General features: G+C 38.8%; 4 protein-coding genes across 6 annotated transcripts; all 4 read left to right on the top strand.

The window, feature by feature from the left end:
- Positions 1–1,618: 1,618 nt before the first annotated feature.
- Positions 1,619–5,801, top strand: LOC110170361 (neuropilin and tolloid-like protein 1). Its single transcript, XM_055151767.1, has 10 exons — positions 1,619–1,743; positions 1,851–1,916; positions 2,064–2,198; positions 2,300–2,548; positions 3,971–4,012; positions 4,077–4,204; positions 4,291–4,519; positions 4,604–4,717; positions 4,790–4,934; positions 5,270–5,801. The coding sequence occupies exons 1-10, from the start codon at positions 1,716–1,718 to the stop codon at positions 5,799–5,801; spliced, it is 1,668 nt and encodes a 555-aa protein (XP_055007742.1). The 5' UTR covers positions 1,619–1,715.
- Positions 5,802–6,257: 456 nt separating this feature from the next.
- On the top strand, positions 6,258–7,471 carry atpsckmt (fATP synthase c subunit lysine N-methyltransferase). Its single transcript, XM_020936004.2, has 4 exons — positions 6,258–6,683; positions 6,850–6,987; positions 7,070–7,120; positions 7,234–7,471. Exons 1-4 carry the CDS (start codon positions 6,405–6,407, stop codon positions 7,420–7,422), a joined length of 657 nt encoding a protein of 218 aa, XP_020791663.1. The 5' UTR covers positions 6,258–6,404; the 3' UTR covers positions 7,423–7,471.
- Positions 7,472–8,578: 1,107 nt separating this feature from the next.
- On the top strand, positions 8,579–18,742 carry LOC110170399 (E3 ubiquitin-protein ligase MARCHF6-like). 3 transcript variants are annotated; one of them, XM_055151765.1, is made up of 26 exons: positions 8,581–8,844; positions 9,841–9,937; positions 10,013–10,086; positions 10,168–10,311; positions 10,472–10,544; positions 10,764–10,944; positions 11,267–11,495; positions 12,069–12,130; positions 12,209–12,241; positions 12,321–12,372; positions 12,482–12,540; positions 12,612–12,692; positions 12,804–12,872; positions 12,954–13,028; positions 13,108–13,242; positions 13,328–13,447; positions 13,551–13,651; positions 13,723–13,860; positions 14,180–14,387; positions 14,469–14,538; positions 14,701–14,882; positions 15,463–15,597; positions 15,698–15,787; positions 16,412–16,544; positions 16,799–16,934; positions 17,064–18,742. In XM_055151765.1, the coding sequence occupies exons 1-26, from the start codon at positions 8,826–8,828 to the stop codon at positions 17,131–17,133; spliced, it is 2,766 nt and encodes a 921-aa protein (XP_055007740.1). In that variant the 5' UTR covers positions 8,581–8,825; the 3' UTR covers positions 17,134–18,742. The 3 variants fall into 3 exon arrangements, with proteins under 3 accessions (XP_055007741.1, XP_055007740.1, XP_055007739.1); XM_055151764.1 differs by having other exon boundaries at positions 9,838–9,937; XM_055151766.1 differs by lacking the exons at positions 15,463–15,597; positions 15,698–15,787; positions 16,412–16,544; positions 16,799–16,934; positions 17,064–18,742 and adding an exon at positions 15,253–15,448 and having other exon boundaries at positions 8,579–8,844; positions 9,838–9,937.
- A 1,720-nt stretch (positions 18,743–20,462) lies between these two features.
- On the top strand, positions 20,463–24,675 carry ankrd33bb (ankyrin repeat domain 33Bb). Its single transcript, XM_055151768.1, has 5 exons — positions 20,463–20,945; positions 22,195–22,324; positions 23,552–23,692; positions 23,782–23,945; positions 24,016–24,675. Exons 1-5 carry the CDS (start codon positions 20,463–20,465, stop codon positions 24,673–24,675), a joined length of 1,578 nt encoding a protein of 525 aa, XP_055007743.1.
- Positions 24,676–25,681: the final 1,006 nt, after the last annotated feature.

Genomic DNA, 25,681 nt, shown 5'->3' with positions numbered 1-25,681 from the left:
AATGACCTATTAGGTCTATATACAGTTGAGATTACAGAATGTGAGTCCATAATAGTTTTTGAATAGTGGAAACACACTGGGTTTGTTTTTCGATATATTATTTTTTTTATGAAGTAGGGCTATATTGATGTGCATTGATTATGTCAGTAGCCTATTTGATATTGGAATAACCCGTATCCCAGAGATAAAAAAATAAATAAAAACAAAACAACAACAACAACAACAAAACAAGTGGCTATAGGACAATGTTATATCAGAGAAAATGCATTAATGGTTAAAATGGTTAATAAAATGCATTTTATTAACCATTTTACTATAGAAAAAACTAGCCTTTCTGTCAATTAAAGTTTATGTTATCTGAAATTATTATATCTAATTGTATAGGCAGATACTAACTATCTCTCTTCTCTGCACCAAGGTATATACGGAAGCTACAATCTGCATTTTCAGTCGATGAAGACTCCTCTGTAAAGATTAAAGACATTACAGTAGTGAACTTGTGGAAGTGTCAAATGGGACAGAGCATGAAAATGCACCTGAAGCGTATCTCCAATGAAACACTAAAAGACACCATGTTCAGCAAAGGCGAAGACATAAACCAAGACCAAAAATTTATTCTTAATCTCAACTGTGACCCCAAGGAGGCCAGTGAAAGATTTTTGGCAGAACTAGATACATATGATAACCGCACCAAAGAGGCTTTCAAGAGTTGTAAGCCAGACAGTAAAAATGAGATGTACACTACAGTGATTGAGAACATTGCGATGATGAACTGGCTGGACATCATAACCTTGCCCTCATTTGAGTTTAGTTTGCTCAGTCAAACAGAAGATTTTGATCTGAAGGCAAATGCTCTGGGGAAATGGATCTAAAATGTGTCGGTTGCTTGACAGATGTTTATTGAGGATGTGAAATTGTAGACATTAAGATATACTTCTATCATTTATTTTCATTAATTCTGATAACGTAATGCTATGTGTTTCTAAATCAAATATTGCAATCACTACTCTACGTGTAGATATGTTTCCGCAGATGTGATGTACCACTCTGCACAAATAAGAGCTTAACTTAACTAGTACCCTAACACACTAAAATTAAGGACATTTCTTTCCAAAGTGTGTGTGTGTGTGTGTGTTTTTTATAAGCCAGTGAGTTATGAACAACACCATAACATGTACACCGTGTAAAATAAGAGCATGCTTGTCTAGAAATTTTGATCAGCATCTTTTTAACATATGTAACATTATTAAAGCTTATTTCAGTATCAATCGGACAACAGTTATGCCTTATAAAATTATTAGGTGTAAGTTGGCAAGTAGTTTATATTAGTCTTTTTTGTCCATGGCATACCTATGAAGTTACAAGTTAACTTAAATGATTTTCACTTAATGTTTACATTTTTGTAAACGTGCGCAGAGGTCAAATGCAACGCCATGTTTCGCTTTTCCAACGTGCGCCCGCTTCTGTTTCAATCTACGTTACTGCATGGATGGAGATCTTATGAAAGGATTAATGCTGAATAAAGGTGGGGCAAAAATGTGAAGGTTTGTGTCGGATGGCTCTGTAATCCTAATCCTTTCGGGAGACGGACAAGGCAAAAAAAAAAAAAAAAAAGATTCTTCACTTGAAATTCACGAGAGCCGAATGAACAAAAATGTTTTTTCCTCACCAGCCAAGAAAGAATTAAATGGCAGTATCTGATCAGTGGGACAGAAATGGTGCGCAAACTTCTGCTGTCAGTCGGTAAGTTTAACTTTGGAAAGCTTTTGCTTTTGTGATGTGAATTCTTTCCGTTTTAAGATTATTTCCACCACTAATAGAAACTCAAAATAAAGTAATATCTTCTTTAGTTATAGCAGCAAGTTTCATCTCACCAGAATTGTGTGGCTCCACAGCATCTAAGAAGAAATCACAAGGTAAGCACTGCAGAAAATAAAACACATAAATAAAAATAATGTGTAAATGAATGTAATAATAATAACAACTTTAGTACCGTGAACATTCTACATATTGATGTTTAAAAGGAATATAAGTTGATGCATTTTTTATTATAACCTCTCCAGTGAAAAACAACTCAGGTGTCACCCCAGCTGGAGAGTGTGGCACATGGGTAAAGGAGCCAGATGGAGGCTACTTCACATCACCAAACTACCCCGAGAAATACCCTCCAGATCGGGAGTGTGTTTACATAATAGAGGGTATGTGATTTGATATAGCTGCAACATTTTTATTTATTTATTTTTTTTTAAATGAATAACATTTTTGTTTATTTGTTTACCATGAATAATTGTTTCCTTAGCTTCTCCACGTCAGTGCATAGACTTGTTCTTTGATGAGAAATATTCCATTGAGCCATCATGGGAGTGCAAATTTGACCACATTGAGGTGCGAGATGGACCCTTTGTTTTTTCACCTATCATTGGGCGTTACTGTGGGCAGGAGAGTCCCACCTTTGTCCGCTCCAGTGGACGGTACCTGTACATCAAGTTTGTTGCCGACGGTGAACTCGAGGCAATTGGGTTTTCTGCACGTTACAACTTTACTCACGGTTAGTGCCTGAAAAAAAACACACGGCTTAGAGACTGGTACAAATAGTGCTGTGTTTTAAATCCAATCCAAGTCATTGTTTAAAGGCTGTGTGCATTTAGTATGATTGATAGGATTAAAGTCTTGTCACAGCCCTGCAAATCAGATGCTATGTAGAACTACCTTTTGCTTTGTAATGTTGTACATTTTAACTTACTGCAACATTAGGGGACCCCAAATGACTCTCACTTCATTATTATGCTTGTGTTTAGGCTCACAGAAAGTCCTGAGCAGGGCAGCAAGACAGAGGAGGGCAGCTCTCCCTTAAAACCACAGCACACAAACAAACACACACGCGCACACACACACACACACAGATGGACACACACGACTTAATGAAAGCTTGTCTTCAGGGGAATGCAGCTTGTCACTAAAGGCTTATGGGAGTCCGAGGCAGAGACTTTATGACCACCAGATTTTATTATAAACCACCTTCACTGAAGATTAATCTGCATCTCGTGTCTAGATTACCACTGATTTCTAGTTTCACTATACTTTCTTCTACAACTTTGTAAAAATATATGAAAACTAAAACTGTTTTGTTTTTGATAAAACATCTTAAATTCCAAATAATATTTAAAAAGCACAGTCCCCTATAAAATTAGTTTTTGCCCATATCAAACTGAAAATCAAGTCACAAGTGAAAATGAGGCTGTTTTGGCAAATGCCTAACCTGCTGATTACATCCATTTATAGCCAATTACGGACCTCTTAAAAGCTATTTGGACATAACCACTCATGTCTTGTTGAGTTCTAATTTACTTAAAAATTCAAGAGTATTAGAAAGAATGTCTTAGTGTTTTCTAACTTTGTTCAAATTTGAATCTAATATGTTTTCCATTGACGCCTAAGATGACCTTGTTTGATGGTCACAATATCAATTGTTAAAATCTCATATTTACCACCAGGTTGTCCGTGGTTCGGGAAGACTAATCTGTCCCAGACTAATCTGCAATAATCCAAGTAGAATAATCTGCACAAAGGTTTTCCGCACAATTTTTCAATCCTTAGTCAAGTATTTTAAAGTCTGACTGGCTTTCAGGGAAATTTAAAATAGGGCAGATTGACTGAATGTACAGTACATTACGTAAGCGTTGTCCAGCTGCTTTCATCTTGCATGGCAATATGTCTCTTTAATAATGTTATTTCTATTCTGTTGGATTTCTTTCTTTTTTTATTTTGAGGTAAAATCTTTTCTCAACAGAGAATGCCTAGGGCAAAAGGATACATATTTATTCAGATACAAGTGGAGAGATCATTTTTTTCTATTTTTTTCATGTGTCTGTAGTACTTTAATTTGCTGTGAGATATTGTTTATGTTTTTGTTTTGATACAGAATTTTAATGTGAATATTTGAAATATATGTCTGTTTCTTTTTATTTAGATCCAGAGTTTACAGAACTGGGCTTACTGCCATCATTACCATGTAAGTATGCATGCCACTTTTCCTTCATTATAAATAGGTACTATAAGTATTTTAATTTTTTCAGTTTGTGAATTTGATATGACTGGCCCTGAGGGATTTGTGGAGTCTCATCAAATCACTAGAGATAACCGAGCCTTGCAAACTGAAGCTGTGGACTGCCGGTGGTACATAAGGGCACCACCAAAATCAAAGGTCTGATGAAAATGACTTATATTCCTTGTAATGATTTTTTTGTTAAAGCATTTATTTTATACAATTTGTCTTTGTATTCTGTACAGATTTACATGCGGTTCCTGGAGTATGAGATGCACAATTCAAATGAATGCAAGCGTAATTTTGTTGCTATCTATGATGGCAGCAGTTCTGTTGAGCACTTAAAGAATAAATTCTGCTCCACTGTGGCCAATGATGTCATGTTGGAGTCACCTCTTGGTGTGGTCCGTCTCTGGGCAGATGAGGGAAGTCGAAAGAGCAAATTTAGAATTTTGTTTACTACTTTTCATGCACGTGAGCTATTCTTTCTCTTGCATTAGATTTGTTCAACTCAACTTTTTGTATTTGAAGTACATCTTTATCTCTATTTATTTTTAGCTCCTTGTGATGATGACACTTTCTTCTGCCATAGTAATATGTGCATCAACCACACACTAGTCTGTAATGGTGTCCAAAACTGTGTCTACCCCTGGGATGAGAACCACTGTAAAGGTATAGTGGCCCAGAAACTCCAAACAAACTATAATGCATTTATCAAATTTGACTCTGGTGTCTCTTTGTTAGAAAAGAGGAAACCAAGTATTCTGGACTCACTGGATAATACCAATCTGACTATCATTGGTGTAACCTGTGGCTTAGTTGTCATTCTGCTTGTGATATCTGTCATCATTCAGATCAAACAGCCAAGGAAGAAATACATAATACGCAGGTATGTTTAATCTTTTCTTACTAACCATTATCCACGCTTACATAAAATTGAAGATGCAGAAAACTAAGGACCCAAGTTTGATTCTTGAACTATGTGGCTGGCAAAGCCTTTCTGTGTTCCCTGCATAGGCTTAGACCCCAGTTAGATAATAAGTATTTCTAACTACCATCCTGACCCAAGGTCTCAGGGCTCTGCAGTTCTCCTTTGCTCCTGCCAGGCTGTCCAAAGCAGAAAAAAGTCAACCTAATATATATTGCCTTGATTTCCACCATTTTGTACATGTGTCTTATATATTTGATCATTCTTTGCAAAATTACTTCCAAACTCATCCACAGAGATGACTTCGACCCCGCTCTGCTGCACCCGGGTTTTGAGCCGCCTCACTACGAGCTCTGTACTCTGCGTCGTGCTCCGTCTGGTGACCTGACCGATAGTGCTCTGGCAGAGGACTTCCATAAACTACGTCGCTCCTCCTCCAAATGCATCCGTGACCATCACTGTGGTGCCCAGCAGGATAGCATGCACGGGAGCGCACACGGCAGTCGCAGTAACTTGAGCATGAGGGATGGTGCCATAGCATCAGACGGAGGGCTTGGACCGCTACCACTACCTCCACCAATGGTGAGTCAGCAGTCCCCGCTCCTGTCCCATCACACTACTCCCACAGGAAGAAGGAACATCTTGGTGATGAAGCACAGTTACTCTCAGGACGGAGCAGATGGCTACAGGGGTGAGGAGGAGGACAGTTTAATGATGGACAATGAACCAACCACCAGCAGCCAGCGCCATATGCAGCATCAACAAATCCATCCTAATATGTCTGGCCTCGACCACATAGTCCATCGCACTCTTTCCAATGACTTCTAATGTACCAGCAGTATATGTAGTTTGTTCTGTAAGTTAGTGAACTGCATAATTTACAGATGTTTAATGCATATGTTGACTCCCTACCTCACAAAACCTATGCAATTTTATACACATAATGCAGGATCTAATAAATAGCATCAATTGTAGTAAACTGATTAATATTTAAAAAGCTAATATGCTTTCAATTTTGAGAGTACACTGCCTGTAAGCTGAAAACTCAGGGGTAAAATCACTGGAAGGCTGGCTTTCTGCGTTTGTTGTGCACTCCTGTGACAATAAAGCTCTCTCAAACTATTAGAATATTTAAATCATTGCATAGTTTTTCTATTTCAAAATGACGCTTGTTTGCCCTAATTCATTTAGCAGTGCGAGTCTGGATATTAGAAGTTTTTTTCTCCCTAACGGAACGAATGAAAGGGAACTCTTCAATAAAATTGAGGTCTGCCCGAACTTACTTTCACGACGGACCGATCTCTTTTAAAGCTTGTAAGAGACCAGAATGGTTGATTATTTTGTTTGATTTGTTTGAATAGAGATTTCCTCTTTCTAATTGCAACGCCGAATGCAATGCTAGTATAGCTTCGATCTGTTCGAGTTTGCGAAATGTCACAAGAAGACACATTTCTGGGAGTCCCATGCCATGGTAAAGGCGATATAGTGCAAACCAAAAACAGAAGCCGTCTTGGTCTCATTGTCACCGGTGTTGTGGGCGGCTCACTTGTGGCTCTTTACGCTGTTGCTGCGCCGTTTGTGGCTCCTGCCCTGAGGAAGGTCTGCCTCCCCTTTGTCCCTGCGACCACGGTTCAAGTAACCAATGTCCTCAGCGCCCTCCGGGCTCGGTCGGGGACACTAGTGGATATTGGCAGCGGAGACGGACGCATAGTGAGTGTTTTATGGTTATTACTTTATCTGCATGTAATACAGACTTTGGCACAACACCGACCATTATCTTTTTTGTACCACTGAACATGTGTGTATACAAATACGGTTTATAATAACCTAAGATTAATTGGTAATCCCCTGGTACACCTCCTGTTTTGAACTTCAGGTGATCGCAGCAGCCAAGCAGGGCTTTAGAGCATCAGGCTTTGAGTTGAACCCCTGGCTGGTGTGGTATTCACGCTATAAAGCTTGGAAGGAGGGTGTCCATCACACAACATCTTTCCACATATCTGATCTCTGGAAGGTAAATCTGTATTAATTAGATTGTTTCACATTTAACATGTGCAATGATGCTTACATACTTAAAAAAAAAAATGTATCCACAGGTCAGTTTTGCCCAGTACCCCAATGTTGTCATTTTTGGAGTACCTCAAATGGTAAGTTTTGTGGTTTCCTTCATTGCAATAATATGTTGATATTATTATTATTATTATTATTATTTATAAGTTGAAACTATAGTTTTCACCTGATGTTTTTGTGCTTTCTGCAGATGGAGAGGTTGGAACACAAGCTGGCTGAAGAGCTGCCAAGCACAGCCAAGGTGGTAGCATGCCGATTCCCTTTTCCCACATGGATCCCTGAACAAACTGTTGGGGAAGGCATAGACACTGTGTGGGTATATGATGCCAAGACATTCAAATGCCACAAAAGGACCAGGACATTATCTGACCCGAGCTAACATGGATAATAACCTTTATGTAAATTTAAATAAATTAAAATATATTTCACCTTTCTCAAAATAGTTCTTTGGCTTACTTAGGAAAGTTTCATATAAGTCACCACATCTTTGCTTAAAATACTAGCCCACTACATATTCTGTATCTTGTCTAAACATACAACTAAGTATCACTTCAGACCACAGAGAGCCACCACATCAAGTAGAAGATATTAGACCCTGATTTCATAAAGTTGTTCTGAATGTGATTGCAAAGAGGTTGTTTTACGCCTTATTAACAAAGGCCCATGATATTTAGTTTCTATAAGTTTTGGCTGACTATTATATAGAGAGGGAGAGAGATACTTTATAGTTGCTGTTGCTGCAACATTGTATCTCAGTCAAAGGTCTCAGTGCAGTTTAACAGGAGGACTAGGGTCAGCAGATCCAGTGGGAAGAGTCAAAAGTGTCCCTCTGTATCCTGCAACATCACAGCAGTGTCCAGTGGGGAACTAGTGAACACAGCAGCAACTGCCTCGTTCATACTCCGCTATGGTGTTTCAGTTGGTGACAAAGTGTTCCATTCCTTCAGAGTGTTTCCTCTGAGAGAGTTTCTGCCACATTAGCTGCCACATATGGTGTAAAAAGCCTGTAGCATCTCAAAGGTCCTACTAGCTCATTATCTACCCTCTTGCATGGCCTCCACGGATACGGAAAAACAAACAGCTCATTTCACAAAATGCAGCAGTCTCAATTACTTGTGTCCTTTGAACTACACATGCTGCACTTCTTAGTTGGTTAAATCCCATGATATGATGTAAAAAACTGAGCTCAAAAAACAAAGTTTCAAAAACTGCTCAGTATAAGCCAGATGGCCACAAAAGTGGGCAAACACTGTTGCCATGCGGAATGGCATTATAATTTAATAGGTCTTATTTTATAGTTCAGTTACTGTAAACGTCTTTCTAGATATTCTTCTGTTGTGAATTACCTTCTTGCTAGAGTGCAAGAGCATTTGGATTATTTGGTGGTATAAAATACTCAGTCTAAACTGACTATTTTCAGCCCAAAATGATGATTGTCGTTACCACCCATTTACAAGCGTGAGAATTAAAGAAACAAAATCTGTAATTACAATGTTGTGTCCCAAAGCAAAAGCCTTCTGCTGTATCTGCATTTGCTTGGCAACCTTTAGGCGCCATCTAGTGAACGGAGAAAGCACCGTTCATCGAGTAGCCTATGCGCTGTCCGTTTTGCGGCGGCATTATGGAGTAAACAGACTGCCCAGAGAATATTCGGTGATATTTTGATGATCGTATACAAAACTCGGGCACAGACAGGGGCATGTGTTTGTATAGATAGCCCAAGCCCACAGCATTTCGAGCTGACTGAGCAAACCCTAGTAGAGCCTGGCTACAGTGGGCAAGATGGATACCGCTGAGGAAGGTAAAATGTTTAAACTTGATTTCACGATACCGTTATATGCATTTTATTGTGTCATAGTATGTGCTGTCTCATAGTATAAATAAAAATAGCGTGAATTATCCAAAGAGCATGTGTGCCTAAGACCAATTTGAGTTTTTGACAAATTATTGCAATGCACCGCTAGTTTAAAAGGACCGCTAGCCAATTAGCTTTAGCGGGCTAGCTAGCCTCCCCGTTTGTTATGGCTTTTGTTCATAGCTTAACGTGCAGATGTTTGCCATGGTTTTCCTTGTGTACAAATGTAACTAGCGTTAACTCTGGCGTTGTGCTTCCCCATTATCTGTTAGTCACTTGTTGCCATTGTGTTCAGTGCATGTTACTAACTTAAAATTTGCCATATTTGGAGGCAGCTTTATAATAAAGAGTTTCCAGTCAAAGATCCATTTCAGATGATGAGAAGCACACCCATTAAACACTGTGATGACATTAGTTAGAGCTTTACAGGGCTCTAAAATTCAGGTGTTGCTTAAGTGTAAGAGCGCCTCAGTAACACTATACATCGTATCGCACACTTAATAACAGGAATTAAATACACTCGATGGCCATTCAGATAAATTACGTCTATAGACAACTTTTACAAAAGAGGAATCTTTATTAATGACCACACAAATAATTTGGTGGAATTTGCTTTTAGGTAGAGCACAATCCTGTTCCACTGGTATCCTATGCGGTGCGTTTACATCTTGGCCTTATAATAGTCGTTTTATTTTGGTCGTAGAGTGACACAGGTAATCCAAGGATTACAGTTTGTCCTACTGAGTGAGTTTGACATGCTCCTCTGCATCTGAAGACACATTCTCAATCTCCACATACCATACAAATAATATAATATGATAATAATATCAATTTCATTTATGATAATTTGACAGTGCATAAAGGGACAAAGGTTTTTTTTGCCTCTGTAATTATGTTATTAATCTACAGTTACACAGATTTGCTCTATGTTTTTAACAGCAGATATTTGCCGGGTTTGTCGGTCAGAGGGGACCCAGGACAAGCCTCTCTACCATCCTTGTGTCTGCACAGGAAGCATCAAATTCATTCACCAAGAATGGTATGAACTGGTTCTCTAACACATGTAAGTGACGGAAGGTTAAAATATATATTTAAAACACTGTCTGTTTTGCAGTCTTCTCCAGTGGTTGAAACACAGCAGAAAAGAATACTGTGAACTATGTAAACACCGGTTTGCATTTACACCAAGTATGTTTGATTTTCTTTTATTCAGTGATTCTAACTATCTTCATACTATCTGTGTAGCAAAGATAATGTCTTTTTCTTCAGTCTACTCTCCAGACATGCCATCCCGTTTGCCTGTCCAGGACATCTTTGCAGGGCTGGTCACAAGTATTGGGACAGCCATCAGATACTGGTTTCACTACACACTGGTGGCCTTTGCCTGGCTTGGCGTGGTGCCTCTTACAGCATGTGAGTAGTACCATTCTTCTAATGGCCTTTAAACATATTATTTTAACAATTCATAAACATGAATGAATCAATCATGACATATCCTGTAGTTATCTTGTATGTAGGTGTTTTGAAGTCATGATTAGAGAGCTAACACCTTTAATGTCTGTGTCCTTCACAGGTCGTATTTACAAATGTTTATTTACTGGCTCTGTGAGCTCTCTCCTTACCCTACCGTTAGATATGCTATCAACGTAAGTATTGATCACCACTGTTCTCAGTCAATCACACTACATACATAATTAGAGAAGACCCTTCTTCACCCTCCATGAGTTTCAGGTGTTTTGTGATAGATGTAGACAAAAGTAATTGATTTAGAGAGGAAATGACCTGATGACAGTAGTTGAAATTCTCTATAAAATATATATAAGCACTATATAACATGTATAATTCTCTTTCGTTCCTCTTCACAGACAGAACCTGCTTGCCGATTGTCTCCAAGGTTGTTTCGTGGTCACATGTACACTGTGCGCCTTCATCAGCCTTGTGTGGCTCAGAGAACAAATAGTACATGGTGGGGCCCCTCAGTGGTTGGAGCAAAATCCAGTCCCCTTGGTACCCAACCAGCCACAAGGCCCAGCTGCAGCCAATGAGGTCATCTTCAAATTATTATTAGGGGATTTAACAATATTGGCTAAACACAAAAAAATCCTAATAATATTGTGGTTAAAAATGCATTTTTACCACACTTACCATGATTGTTTGCTGCATTTCAGTGCAGCCAATGTGAAAATAACTACTAATAAACTGTTAATGTGCCTTTTGAAATGGGGCAAAAATAATGACATAAAAATTCTGTCTGGTATATGTAGAGAATAAATTAACCTCTCAACAGCACAACAGATCATAATTGTGAGGTTACTACTGCTAAATGTTCATATTGCCTGCCTGTATTTAATGTTGAATATTTTGTCAGGATCCTGGAGGGAATGGTGCAGAGAACGGGCCAGTTGGTGCTGATGCTGCAGAGGGTCTGAACCTCGCCGATCCAGCAGCAGCGGTTGACCCACATGAAGCAGGTCACCATCGAGACGAGGGTGCGCTGGAGGATGATGACGACGAGGATGATGATGGAGAAGAAGACGATGATGAAGACGAGGAGGTCAGGGAGGAGGAGGCTGCAGAGGCCAATAATGGAGGACAAGGTGAGTATTTTTATTTTTATAATCCTAAAATTCATATCATGAAGTAGTGCTGCACAGATATTGCAATATTGGCTAATGTGATCACAAGTAACATGGCAACAACACAGATGTATCAAAGACACTTTTCCATCAGACAAAAAAATAAATAAATCTAAAAATCTAGATTTAGATTTAAATTTATTGTCATTGTACAAAATACAACAAAACTTTGACAGAGCAAATATGTAACAGTTAAAATGAATGAATATAGACACATGTAAAATATTTTATTTTAATTTCATATTCATTTCCCCCTTTTGACCTGTTTGATAAGTTAAAGCAAGTAAATTTTTGTTTTCTTTTAACTGAACTCACTATGTAAAAAAACTTTTTAAAATAAAGTCAATTATTACAATTTTAAAAAATTGTTATTAAATATTACATATTTTTCCTAAGTCATGAGGCTCTATGGATTCCATATTTTACATCAAGATTTTTTATATTGTGCTTTGTCCTGATACTGTCTAAACTTTTGGTATTTTTATTAGATATTTACATCTAGTCTTAAGCGTTTTTGTTTCTTTTTTTTTACAGAAGATTTGAACTGGAATGCGCTGGAATGGGATCGTGCTGCTGAGGAACTTACCTGGGAAAGGGCAAGTCTTTACAATGCCCTAATGAAACATATATACATTAGACAGATTTCATTATACACTGTTATTTTTGCCTTATAGATGCTGGGCCTAGATGGCTCCCTTGTTTTCCTGGTAAGTTTAAACAAAGACCATTTTTACATTCTCCTCAACACACAAGGTTTTCAGTTCTAATTGATATCACTGCTTGTAGGAACATGTCTTCTGGGTGGTTTCTCTCAACACACTTTTCATTCTGGTGTTTGGTATGTTGGAAAGTCACTATATTTAGTGGAATGATGTTAATTTTTTTTTTTACTCTAAACTTTTCTAAAAGTTGTGTTCATATTTATGTTCTTTTATATCCTTATCTAGCATTTTGCCCTTACCATATTGGCCATTTCTCAGTGGTGGGATTAGGATTTGAAGAATATGTAAGTATGCATAATAAAGGGTATGTGTTCATTCTAAACCACGTCAGTATTACTCAATACCTTTATTTCAGATCGAAGCATCACATTTTGAAGGTCTGATTACCACAATACTGGGCTACATCCTACTTGCTGGAGTTTTAATAGTGTTTCATGTATCCTTCAAATTCAACTGTTTGGCTTGTTCAACCTTTAGTTTGCCCAAATTGACTCTAATTTAATGGTGAATGTGAGATCGATCTAGTCCTTAACTCTCCTCCCTCAAGGCTTTTGCTTCTTTGGTAAAATTCCAGCGATCTAGGCGCCTTCTGGGGGTCTGCTACATTGTTGTCAAGGTATAGTATACAGGACAACATTGGACGAAAAGTGATCATTTATATCTAATAAAATGGTTTTGTATGCATTTGTATTTTCAGGTTTCACTTTTAGTTGTGATGGAAATTGGCTTGTTCCCTCTGATCTGTGGTTGGTGGCTTGATATCTGTTCACTGGTAAGACCCTTTATGATTGAGCTTTTACTTATACTAATCGTTAGGCATAAATTAAGTACCTCAAATTTCAAACCTGCAGGAGATGTTTGATGCTACGCTTAAAGACCGAGAGCAAAGTTTTGACTCTGCACCTGGCACCACTCTGTTCCTCCATTGGTTGGTCGGAATGGTCTATGTTTTCTACTTTGCATCATTTATCCTTCTTCTCAGAGAGGTACAGTAGCATTTAGTTCAAAATATTATGATTGCATTTCCAATTAAAACAAAACCCCACCTTGATTATGAACCTTTCTTTGCAGGTGCTCCGACCTGGTGTGCTGTGGTTCCTGAGAAATCTGAATGACCCAGATTTTAACCCAGTGCAAGAGATGATTCACCTGCCCATTTACAGACACCTGCGGAGGTTCATCCTATCTGTGGTTGGTATATTGCTTTATTCGTGATTTATAAACCTGATATAACCTAACCTAACTCTAACCCATTTAACTGTATGTGATATAATGAATCTTCTGTATACTTTAGGTGGTGTTTGGCTCTATAGTCCTGCTGATGCTCTGGCTCCCTATCAGAATAATCAAACTACTTTTTCCTACCTTCCTTCCCTACAATGTCATGCTGTACAGGTAAGCACTGTTGTTTACTCTGTTACTCTGTACTTCCATGAATGACCTCACCAGGCCCTGTGTCTCCGCAGTGATGCTCCGGTCAGTGAGCTGTCATTGGAGCTGCTGCTGCTTCAGGTGGTCCTCCCTGCATTACTGGAGCAGGGACACACTCGTCAGTGGCTCAAACGCCTTGTCCACGCTTGGACCTTTACTGTGGGATATGTGCTGTAAGCTGGGAAAATCTTTTTTTTTTTTTTTTTTTTTTTCATTATATACTACCAGTCAAAAGTGGACACAGTTTTTTATGTTTCTTATTAATTTCCATGATTATTTTCATGGTAGATTCTCACCGAAGGCATCAAAACTAAATGAAAGAATGAATTGGTTGTGTAACCGTTGGGTTTGTGTTTCTATTACAGCGTGACTGAATTTTATAATTAACATAGATAAAAAGATGCATACTATACTTATGTCTCCAATAAGCAGTTTTTTTTCTTAATTGGTTTAGAGAAGTTGTAAGAAATGTTATTTTGTTTGTACACACAGGGACCTCCATTCATACTTGCTCGGAGACTTTGAGGAAGAGGAGAACCAGCCCAATAACAACAATAACAATAACCCACCTGGTCGTCATAACAACAACAGGATACCTGGCTTGGGGGAGGGGCTTCATGCTGCTCATCAGGCCATTCTACAGCAGGGCGGTCCTGTTGGATTTCAGCCTTACCACCGACCCATGAACTTCCCTTTGAAGGTAATTAAACCATATGTTTTAATTTATTATAATTCTTTCTCTGTTGGTTCAGATGTTAAAATACTGTTTTCCCCTTTGCAGATCACTTTGTTGGTGATCTTTATGTGTGTGACTTTGTTAATGGCTAGTCTCATCTGTCTCACTCTGCCAGGTAATAGTCCCAACTATAAGCTTATTATAGTCTATCCTTTGAAGTGACAAAAAATGGGAACACTTTCTGTTCAATATCTGTGTAACATAGTTATAAGATACATTAGTGGAAGTTGTTATTTCACTAGACACACACTGACTGAACTCTCCATTCACTCCTCAGTCTCTGCTGGTCGTTGGCTGATGTCTTTCTGGATGGGCGGGGCTGTAGTCCATGAGCTATACACAGCAGCCAGTGGTCTGTACGTGTGCTGGCTCTCCATCCGAGCTGCCACCATGTTGTTGTCCTGGATGCCTCAGGGACGAACCGTCATCATGCTCAAAGTGCATGAATGGACTGTCATGGTAGGTGGACTATATACATGTGCATTTTATGGCCTTGTGTTACATTATGGTAAACAGATCTATCTTTCATTTATAAAATTACGGGAGTTTTATGGCAATTTGGGACCACCAACAAACAGTAAGAAAAGATTTCTAACCCTCTATGTAAAAATTTGCATAGTGCCCCTTCAAGTCTCATAATTTGGAATTGAGGGTTTAGCGCCAGATATCTTTAATGGTAACGATACAAAACATGATGCAGCCAAAATAACATAAAAATTATGGTTATATGTAACTGTTATGTGTCTTTTATACCCTGACAATAATGTACAAATCCCTCACCTGGGCATTTTCATAGAGGACATAAATAAAAGCCATTGTGTTGTGCTAGATCATGATCCTGGCAATAATCTGCACGCACCTATTCCCTAGTGAATACTAGTGACCCCAGCCCTTGGGACAACGGATGGAAATTAGCCTTAGGCTACAATCCGGTGTGTTTACATTCATGTTGTCATGTTTGTTCATTAACATGCTCTGTCCCAATCAAATAAATAAATAAATAAAATAAATAGTTTATACTTTACTTATACCTGCATAGATTGTGAAGACGATGGTGGTGGCCGTGCTGCTGGCCGGTGTCATCCCTCTGCTTTTGGGTCTGCTGTTTGAGCTGGTCATTGTGGCTCCTCTCCGAGTCCCACTGGACCAGACACCCCTGTTTTACCCCTGGCAGGTAGAGACCACATGTTATTTTAAGAATGTCTAGACTCTTAATCCTGGTTGTATTCAGCACAAGAAATGTCTCTTACTTAATATGTCTCTCTCTGTGGCAGGACTGGGCTCTGGGTGTGCTCCATGCTAAAATTATTGCAGCAATAACACTAATGGGCCCACAGTGGTGGCTCAAAACAGTCATTGAACAGGTCAGTTACATCAACCTTAAGGTAATCATAAAGTCTGTTGTCTATTTATATCATGCTTTTTTCAAAGGTGTTTTAGACTGGTTTGTAGCCTTTCTAGTTCTTTCAGTGTGTGCTGTCAGTACTAATATTACATTTTGTTCATAAAGTTCTTATCATTAAACTTCAAACACTTTTTCTACATGTGTGAAAAAATTAAAATGCACAGAGGTACCCTAGCAAACCATCCAATGAGAATATAATAATCAAAAGAAAATAAAATGCACAGATAAACATTTAACAAAACAATAAATAAGCTGTAATGAATATATTATTCATTTTCCTTAGAAAATGAATAATTCTCCACAGGATGAGACACAAGATTACATCTATGAGGACAAAAAATGGTGCAGTTGAGGTCATGAATTTAATCTCAGAATTTTCTAAAAACTACAACTTCTCACATGAAGGAAAAAGATCATTCATATGCACAAAATTGTATGGCAAATTAATCTTGCGATCTTGTGGTCCAAGATCTTGTCTCATCCCTATTGTTCCTTATTTTACAAGAACCAAACAGCTTAGCTTAGTAGCAGTAAAACACATTGCTGAAAAATTCAGTTAAATAAATTGTTGTTTATCCTGTAGGTCTATGCTAATGGTATTCGGAACATCGACCTGTTTTATATTGTAAGGAGACTTGCTGCTCCAGTCATCTGTGTGCTGCTGCTGTCTCTGTGTGTGCCATATACAGTCTCTAAAGGAGTCACACCGCTGCTGGGTAAGTCAGACTGACACACATTCACAAGTGCTTCTGGAGTGTGCTGGAAAAAGTAAGAAAAAGTCCCAATGTGCCTTATAGCTTTGACTATTATTTTATACAGCAAAAAAAGTTTGTAAAAGTTGATGGCCACAAAAAATGTTAATGTGGGAGCCATAGACCGTATATATGAGCTAATATAGCATAGGCATAGGCTTTTATGTCTGTATTTTCTTATGATCCCAATGCCAGTATTTTTACGTGTCTCTTTGCAGCTGTCCAGCCTGAAATGCAGACACTGGTGGAGAGGAGGATCTATCCATTTCTGCTGATGGTCGTTATACTATTGGCCATTCTTTCCTTCCAGATCCGCCAGTTCAGAAGACTCTACGAGCACATTAAAAACGACAAGTCAGTGGCACATTATTTCCATTTCATTTATTAAATTATTACTTCATTATTATTTCTGATTATTAATTGACTAATATTATTCTTACTGACTTTTAATCGTATTAATGATTGATGTTTTGTCCCATGCAGATACCTGGTTGGACAACGCTTGGTTAACTATGAACGTAGGAGCACCAGTGCGTCCTATAGCACCTCTTAAAAAAACACTATAAACAATGGGAGGAACTGGACTGCTATAAATCCTAATGTCCAATGTATTTCTGCTCGTTTCTCTTAACTTGCAACTACAACCACATAATAAGCTGAGACAGAAGACTGAAACGTAATTTATTTTCAGGTCAAACACTTAAAAACACATTCACTTTTCTGGTTTTAATTCTCTTAAAAACTTTTAGTTGGCTCTGTGCTTTTACCTCATATGGTCCCCCATTTCCATTGTTTTGGAGCAGATTTCAGACAGCTCTGTTTCCTAATGATCCAGTTTGAGATGCCTGCTTCGTGGGAATTTGTCACATTAGAATTTGTGGTTCTGCCAAGCATTTCAAATGACTTAATTAAACCGAGGCTGTCAGAGAAAAGGAGGGAATTATTTTATGTAGCGACAGGATTTGTTTAATTTAAGCTGTTTTTAATAGATGTGTTACATTTCTGCCATGAACTGTGAAATGATTTAACTTAAGAAAAGAAAAATGTTACTTGTTGACCTCCAGTGGTCTTTCATTCACAAAACAGGAAAGAAAACTGAAATATACCACAAATACATCAACACATTGTAAAGCTGTGGTCATGTTCGTTTTCACTTGTGTAAAAATATTGCATCACTTATTCAGCATCCAGTTTGGACGTACCCTCTTGTTGTAGATGTATCGTGTGCAACTTGTATGTCCAACAAAAACACCATAGTAACTGCCTTTGATTGGCGCGTTCACCCTAAGCCCCGCCTCCATGACCTCCAGCTTTAAACCTGCTTTGTTATATCAATGCAGAGGTCTGTGCACTGGCTCACCATTTCTGAATGGCCTCTAAACTCCAAAAACAACCTTAAAGTGCAATAATTTGGTTTTTAGATGTGTTTTGCTGTACTTGAGGCTGTGATGATGGTTATAAAGTAATGGATGTAAAATTGTGTACAAATTAAGTTGCAAGAACTTAGCATGTTTCCCCTGGATGTCTGTGTACACAGCTTCACCAAAAGTTCTTTGTCAGGTTGCCACAAATTATAATGAATGCCAGGAGAAAAAAAACAACCATATTTAAAATTTCCCTAAAATGTACCATTACCATTGTCTTTTAATGCAATGTTTGTGCACTTTATTTCACTTGTAACAATCATTTCAGATCTACTGTAGGTGTCTGTCAAGTTGGATTTTTATCATTTTACTTGGATGAAAATCTGTCAGTATTGACCTGTGGGGATTCTGCAAAAAGAAAAAGATTTACATTTTAGTTTGACACTGAACTGAAAGGCAGTTTGACAGATGTGGATATATGCATTGTAGATAATAGTGCAGGCAGCTGTACTATTGCGTGGAATGATCACATTTTACATTTCATGCTATCGAAGTGTCCTTTTTAGTCTTTTTGTTAAATTAAGCTGTACACTTCAAACTCTTGGTCTTGTATTTCAATTTATAGAGGCAAATAATTTCTATTTTTATATGTACAGAACGCAGTGGCATGTACTGTAACACAGAAGTGTGAACTTAAGTTGTGTGGGTCTGCAAAATTATTAAATAGTTGTGAGTTAATCTTACTGTGTTGTTGCTTTTCCTGGGGACTTTCAAGATAATAAAATCAAATGTACTGAATTATAGTCTTAATTTATTCTTCAACAGGTGCAAATCAATTTTAGGAAAATAATTTTTCTAAACTTTTGCTTTGATGTCGCCTATTCATTGTTATTCCATTGTTAATTAATATTTATAAATACTATGGAAATGCTAGTAACACTTGTGATTGGTTCCTAGGAACCCTTTTTCCTAACAGTGATGCTAAGGGTTATTTTGGTTCATCTGGTTCGGGATAATTGGAACAGCAGTGAGGCCTGGCTCTTGGAAACAGGACACTGGGATATTTGTGCTGAATCCAATTAACTCTGCTAGAACAGGACAGCAGTCAGCCCAACTACTGTATGAAAAGAGCACAACTCAAAATGTAAAATACTAAATAAATAAAACTATTGTCTGAACTCTGAAACTCTGAACAGTAGATCTGCTTATGTAGTAGTCAGTAGTGAGGTGCATTCTACTACTAAGATGGGTACACATGAAAAGATGCGTGTACATGACCCAAATATTCTAGTTCAGGTGTATTTTCTACCTATTTCATAGTGAATTCACACTGAAATACTCTAGGTCTAGGTCTAGATATATACTGGGATCTAGATCAGCATACAATTTAGTAATTACTATTGTTGACTTCCCTGAAAATTCCATAGCATTTTCATGTATTATTTAGTAAATATACTAATGTGCTGTCTACTGTACAGTAAATGTATAAACTAAAATAATTTTGAATATTGTAGATTAATTGCTCCTTGTATACTACCTTTCAGATTCTGTTTAATAGACATTATTTTAAGGTCACTCTTGGATGAGAGTGGCAGTGCCGTACAAGGTCAAACCAGAGCAGATCACATTTAGTAGGATATCCATTTTGAGCCGCTGGGGCTAAGTGCAGACCTCTCCTAAAGAGGTGGGGTCGGGCTGGCTTTGCACCAGCACTAATAACATTAAATCATTAATAAACAACAAACATGCCTGTGAGAAATGTGTTAGTAAAAATTTTATATATTAACTGTAAATGGTATGACTATGTGGAGCATTAGTTTACAAATAAGTACATGCATCTATAAGTGTTGGTACTTTGGGATTGGGGAATAAACTCAAAGACAGTGACTAAAGAGATTAGCACACGTCAGGCTAGGAGCACGCCGTTCATCCCATTGCTGCACTGCGTCTCTCCAGGGAAGCACTGGATTAACTCTTCAACAAAGCAACCATTTCCAGCCAGGACAACTAATTTTCAGAAGTTTGTTTGTTTTTTCATCCTCAACCCAAGAGAATTTTTTAAAATCTTTGGATGCTAAGGTTTGACAAACTATTAAGATTTGGTTATTACCAGCAATGCCACATTTTGTGAGATTAAAACTTTTTTAATATATCTTCAATTTCCTAAAGGATGGACTAATTTACTTTTTATCTGCTGCCAATCATCAAGCCTTTGGAATTAACCAATGCCATTTTGTGTGGTTAAACTCTTTTGATAGTCAAATTAGAAGAATATAGAAATCATATTTTAGCAAGGAAATAGTGGGTAATTATTGCTATTGTTATTATGAATGCTGTCACTACATTCAACCCATGTGACCTCTGATGACCTATGTGCCTTGGGAATGAACTTGAAAACATTGCTAAGTTTGATGTGGGTAGTCTTTTGTCCAATGTAAACATTTACATATCTTAATTATTCCTCAACCTGGCAATTCAGGTATTCCTTAACTTGCATAATTGGTTGGATAGTGAGTAAATGGTGTTGACAGTGAACCAAATTGATGAGTTAAAGGTTCGAGAGAATGGGTTTGCTAAAGGAGGGGATATGGGGGATTTTCACAATAATAGATCAGCCATGGGTTTGCCTGTCATGTATATCACTACGATTGATGAACAGGGAGAGTCTGAAGTGACAGCCGATGACGAAAATATCACATTCGAAGTTTCATATACTCGTAACTACTGGGAGGATGAGGATGATATCTACCAGGAGTTTGAAGAACTGGACTTTGAATCTCTGCCAGACCACTCGGACACTCGGAGCATTGCGTCGGACGATTCCTTCTACCCGCCGGAGTGTGCAGACGGGACAGGGTTGGAGCGGCCCCCCAGTCCAGACAGCCCCGAGCCCATCTCCTTCTTTAAGGCCTGCTGCAACAACAACTCCATCATCGTCAAGATTATGATACGCCAAGGGGTGACTGAGGAGGAAGTGGTGGAAACAGACAAGAACAGGAGAGTATGTATCAGTTTGTAACATACGGGTCAGTCATAGTACAATATTTGCGTGATGCTGTATGCAAGCATAGTACAGATAAAGAACTACTATGTAACTTTTATGGGAACCTGCTTCTCTCCATGCATCCATGTTACAGGATCTATGGAGAGGCGACCCCACTCAAAATTACAATGCATGTTTTTCACGGTCTTTTATGAGCAATAAAAACAACAATAATTGAATAAATGCAAGATAAACTAGTAGCTTCAGTACAAATGTGGTCTGACTCATGGCACAGATTCTCTATCACAGAGCTGCATCTCTTTCAGTCTGCCTTGGGGCAGACTTGTCAGTAGTAGTTGGTAGGAGTGAATGAATGGTTAATATTGTAGTAGTAGTAAAACAACTTTTAGTGGTAAAAATATGTGCATCAATAAGATCAATGCATAACATTTCTGAACATAAGCAGTGTTAGTACCAGTAATTTGCAACTACACAATTGCTGGGATAGTGAGTAAATGGTGTTGACAGCTTATAGCTTGTTGATTTAGCATAGTCAAAAAGCTGTCAAGTGGGGTATTGTCAGGAAAGCTTACTAGGGGAAGGGCGAGATGGTAAAGGTTAAATCTTAAAGGAGACTCTGCGCGTTTAGTTAAGCTCTGAGCAGCAGATGGTCTGTATCAACAGCAAAGTGTCAACAAAACAGCGTGTCTTTAGGGCTCAGCTTTTAAAGACAACTGAGCTAAAAGACAAAGAAAAATACAGGATTACGATGTTATACTAAACTTGAACCTGATGTAATTCATGTTTGTTTTGTTCATATTTTTTTTACTGGGATTCTTCTTTAAACAATGTGACATCAACAATACTAACTTGCAATTATTAGTTAAGATTCTTTATCATTATCATGTTCTGTCGCTAAATGCAATAACTATAGGAGATCAACATTGAGATATAGTTAAGCCTTGACAGATGCTAAGTGTGTTAAGTGTGCTAATAGTTCTAACCAAAAGGGAAACATCACCTCTGTGCTCGTAAAGCTGCTTTTTAAATTAAGCCATTCTCTGAAATGACCACAAGATGACATTGTTGTTCTTGAACTAATTAAAGGCTATGGATTGTTTCGTGGGATATTCGACTTTTGCTATGCCTTCTTCGCAACTTGGAGTAATACTAAGTCAAACTGAAAGATAGGGAGTCAGATTTAACATATACCCAGTTTACCTTTTGTGTACAATGAAATTTCACCTTAATCTCTCCTGTGTTGCAGAGTGGCCTTATTGCAGCGTGTTACCATGGTTACATCGATGTGGTGATGGCCCTGTCCCAGTGCCCGTACCTGGATGTGAACTGGCAGGACAACGAGGGCAACACGGCACTCATCACCGCCGCACAAGCAGGTAACTCCCCTCACCTCTACTCTCCTCCACTCAGCTCAGAGCAACCTGCTAACCCACAATCCACCTGGAGAGACAAAACATGCATTCATCTACATCTACAAGTTTCCAGGCCTACATAATAAAATATAACTAAGATACACAAAAGTTTTTTGTTTTTTTTAGGTACGTCCCATATGGATGTTTTACAGACAATACGTATGCCTTTATCAATATTTCAAAATCTATAGCAGAGCCCACTCTATCCAAGTTTCTGTCTTCTCAGAGACACATGTAATGTTCATGTAATCTGACATCTCACATCTGTCCAGCAAGGTGAATGCTGCTTAGTCGACCATAAATGTAGTAAAACTGTTTGTAAACTAAACTCAATTGAAAAAACAAGGGAATAACAGTGGAAGGTTATAGGCTATAAGATAATTATTTCCAGTACAATTGTGCACATATCAAGAAAAAAACTGAAAAATAAATTGTAAGATATTCTAGCTGTGGATGAATGGCATGAGACAGTTTAACTGGAATTTTTAATGAAAATATAGCCGTCTGACTTTGATTTTCTTATCTTAATAAAAAAAATGATCTCACAAAACAATTACAGAGCTATTTAGAGTGAAAAGCTGCAGAGTCAGTTTCAAATTGACCTAAATGAAAGCACATAAAATATAATATATTTATTCATCCAAATGTAGTTTCATTGTTACTTCAAAAGTTAAGATCACCCTTTTCATAGCATCAATGCCACAAATCCAGGCATGACACACACTGATCTGTTATCCGCTAACCATGATAAATGAGTGAGTGAAGATGAATAGCCCAGGACTTCTCTTCATTTTCTGCTTCATTAAAACAAGCATCGATCGTCTGTCAGGATGCAGGACAGAGAAGTGGGAGCGGTCTGGAGACCAGGTGACCAAAGTCTGAGGCACCAGTAGAACACAGTGTCCAACAAAATACCTTTCCTCACTGTAAGAAATGAGTAAGTGTGTGTCAGGAAATACAGCACATGAGTATATAAGTATAAATATGTGAGAATTGGAGTTTATTTGGAGGAAAGGGGTAATTGTTTAGACATAGGAATACTAGCAGTAATGCTTTTTGTCATATACATAAACCAGAGTACATGACAAGTCTCTCTGAATTCACTATGGACATTTTTGGGCACTAATTATCACACATGAAACCATCATGACTCTATGGCTCTGATTTGTTGGTGTGTTTTGTGCTTTTCAGGTCATGCGTTCATCACCAACTTCATGCTGAACTATTTCCCTGGTCTGGACCTGGAGAGGAGGAACTGTCATGGCTTCACGGCTCTGATGAAAGCAGCCATGCAGGGTCGCACCGAGTGTGTCCGCACTCTTATGCTGGCAGGTAACTACACAAAAGCAGTACAGCAGATAACAGAGTAACAAAGATGATTTTACATAGTTTGATTCCAAATTTATCTCTGATGTTTCCAGGAGCGGATGTCCAGGCACGGGATGGTGGGCGTGGTCTGACCCCTCGGGAATGGGCTCTGTTCACTGGACGACATGACACGGCTGCCTTCATGAATGTGCTGATGGCCAGGCCCTGTGCCGAGCAGTTCTGTGACTCTTTCCCTCTGGAGTGGCCCTTGTTGGAGGTTTGTGACTCTGACTACAAATCAAACTAAACTGATTCAGTATGAAGCTTATGTCAAATGTGCTTGTCAGGAGCTGGTAGCTGAAGCGGAGAAGCCAAAGCCTTGTTGGAAGCATGTGCTGAGTATGTTCAGCTGTTGCCCTTATAAGTTCTACATCAACAATAAGATCTCACCGGTGGAAGATGGAGTGTTGGAGCACATGGTACGTGCCACCACCAGTATCTGCAGCCCATTCATCGCCACAGCTGCACACACGGTGAGCCCGGGCAGCCCTCCGTGCATCGGGAAGAGGCGCTACGCAGTGCAGGAGATCCTGAGGAGGAGGCGGCTGGCTGAGCTCAAGAGTCTGGGCCCTGAGCGGCTGAACCACTACAAGAGGTTTTTCCAGAACTCTCAGGTGCAGCTGATCCCTCGTGCTGTGGACCGCAGGGCCAGTCTGCAGCCTCAGCTCCTAACAGAGGTAGCTGCTGCTGCCTCTTCTATAGCCATGAGAAGGGCCAGTCTGCTCCCTCTGCACCTGCTCCGCAGAGCCAGTGTCCGGCCTGGCCTCATCATCCCCAAAGTGCGCCTCTGCAAGGCCTCCAATCCCAACTACAAACCTGACAAAGTCCGCAGGAGCCGGAACAGGAACCAGCTACAGGTGCCCAAGTGGGACTATAAGATGAAAAAAGTGGAGAGGAAACAGGAGGAGGAGAAAAGGAAACTTCTGCTCGACATGAAACGCAGGTGACCTCAGAAGTGCTGATAAAGACCTGCACTGTGTAATGTAAACAACTTTGATCTTTTTATAAGAATGACAAGGTAATGGGATCTGTGGCCTTATTTTCACTTATAACTGCACTGGAATAATATGTTTGCTATGGCAGCTCATATATTTGGAACAACATCCTTTGAACAACATCAACACTTTCTAATTTTGACACCACGAGATTTCCCTGTGTGCAGCATTCATAGAGTATAGTGAACACACCAGGTAAAAGGGGCTTACGCGGCGGCTGAGGACGGGGCTCACAGCAGCTTTGGAGCACCTTTGAGCAGCATCTGAAAGCACAGCCAAGAATAAACAGCTTAATGCTCTACGCTGACTTGTTGACATTTAAAATAATCACATGAAGTCGTCTGGATTCTGCTACTGTGAATAAGACTGTTGCCAAGTTGTATTTTTGAATACAACAAATTAAAGAGAAGGGGAAATGTGAGAAAAATGTGAGAGAAATGCAATGCCCATTAAAACAGTATGTTTTTGGTGTGGTTAATAGGTTTAGCTGCCTAATTACACAGAGCGCTTAAATGTGAAAGCCAAAATTATTGCTGGATAAGCACAAAACACCATCAGAAACACATGAAACAGCATTAAGAGTTGGGTTGTGTAGACTCACTGACAATAAAGTGAGAAGATGCCAAATTCATTAACTTGTAGCCTTGTTGTAGCCCTTATGTCTCACAAAAGTAATTTTGAAATAAATGTTTGTTTGTTTTTTCCCCAGAAAGCACGTGTTAATTTTATTATTAAATACATTATTTATGAAATAGAAGGCTACATAACCTTGTTGCACTGCAACACATCTCTAAATCAGCATCTTATCTCCTGTGCAGCCAACTGTCCACACCCGTAACAGCTTCTGTGCTTCATGAGCCACAGGTAACAGTTGCACTGACCCTTCAGTCGCTACAGTTTGGCTATTGTTAAACTCCCCTGATGCCACTAATGTTCCAAGCTACTAGGGCTCTGGCAA

The sequence above is a fragment of the Boleophthalmus pectinirostris genome, unplaced genomic scaffold (genome assembly GCF_026225935.1).
Source record: "Boleophthalmus pectinirostris isolate CB_2022bp ecotype Guang Dong unplaced genomic scaffold, ASM2622593v1 HiC_scaffold_16, whole genome shotgun sequence".
In the NCBI taxonomy this organism is placed as follows: Eukaryota; Metazoa; Chordata; class Actinopteri; order Gobiiformes; family Gobiidae; genus Boleophthalmus; species Boleophthalmus pectinirostris.
Note: the sequence above shows the minus strand (reverse complement) of the source record. Positions and strands in the feature narration are given on the sequence as shown.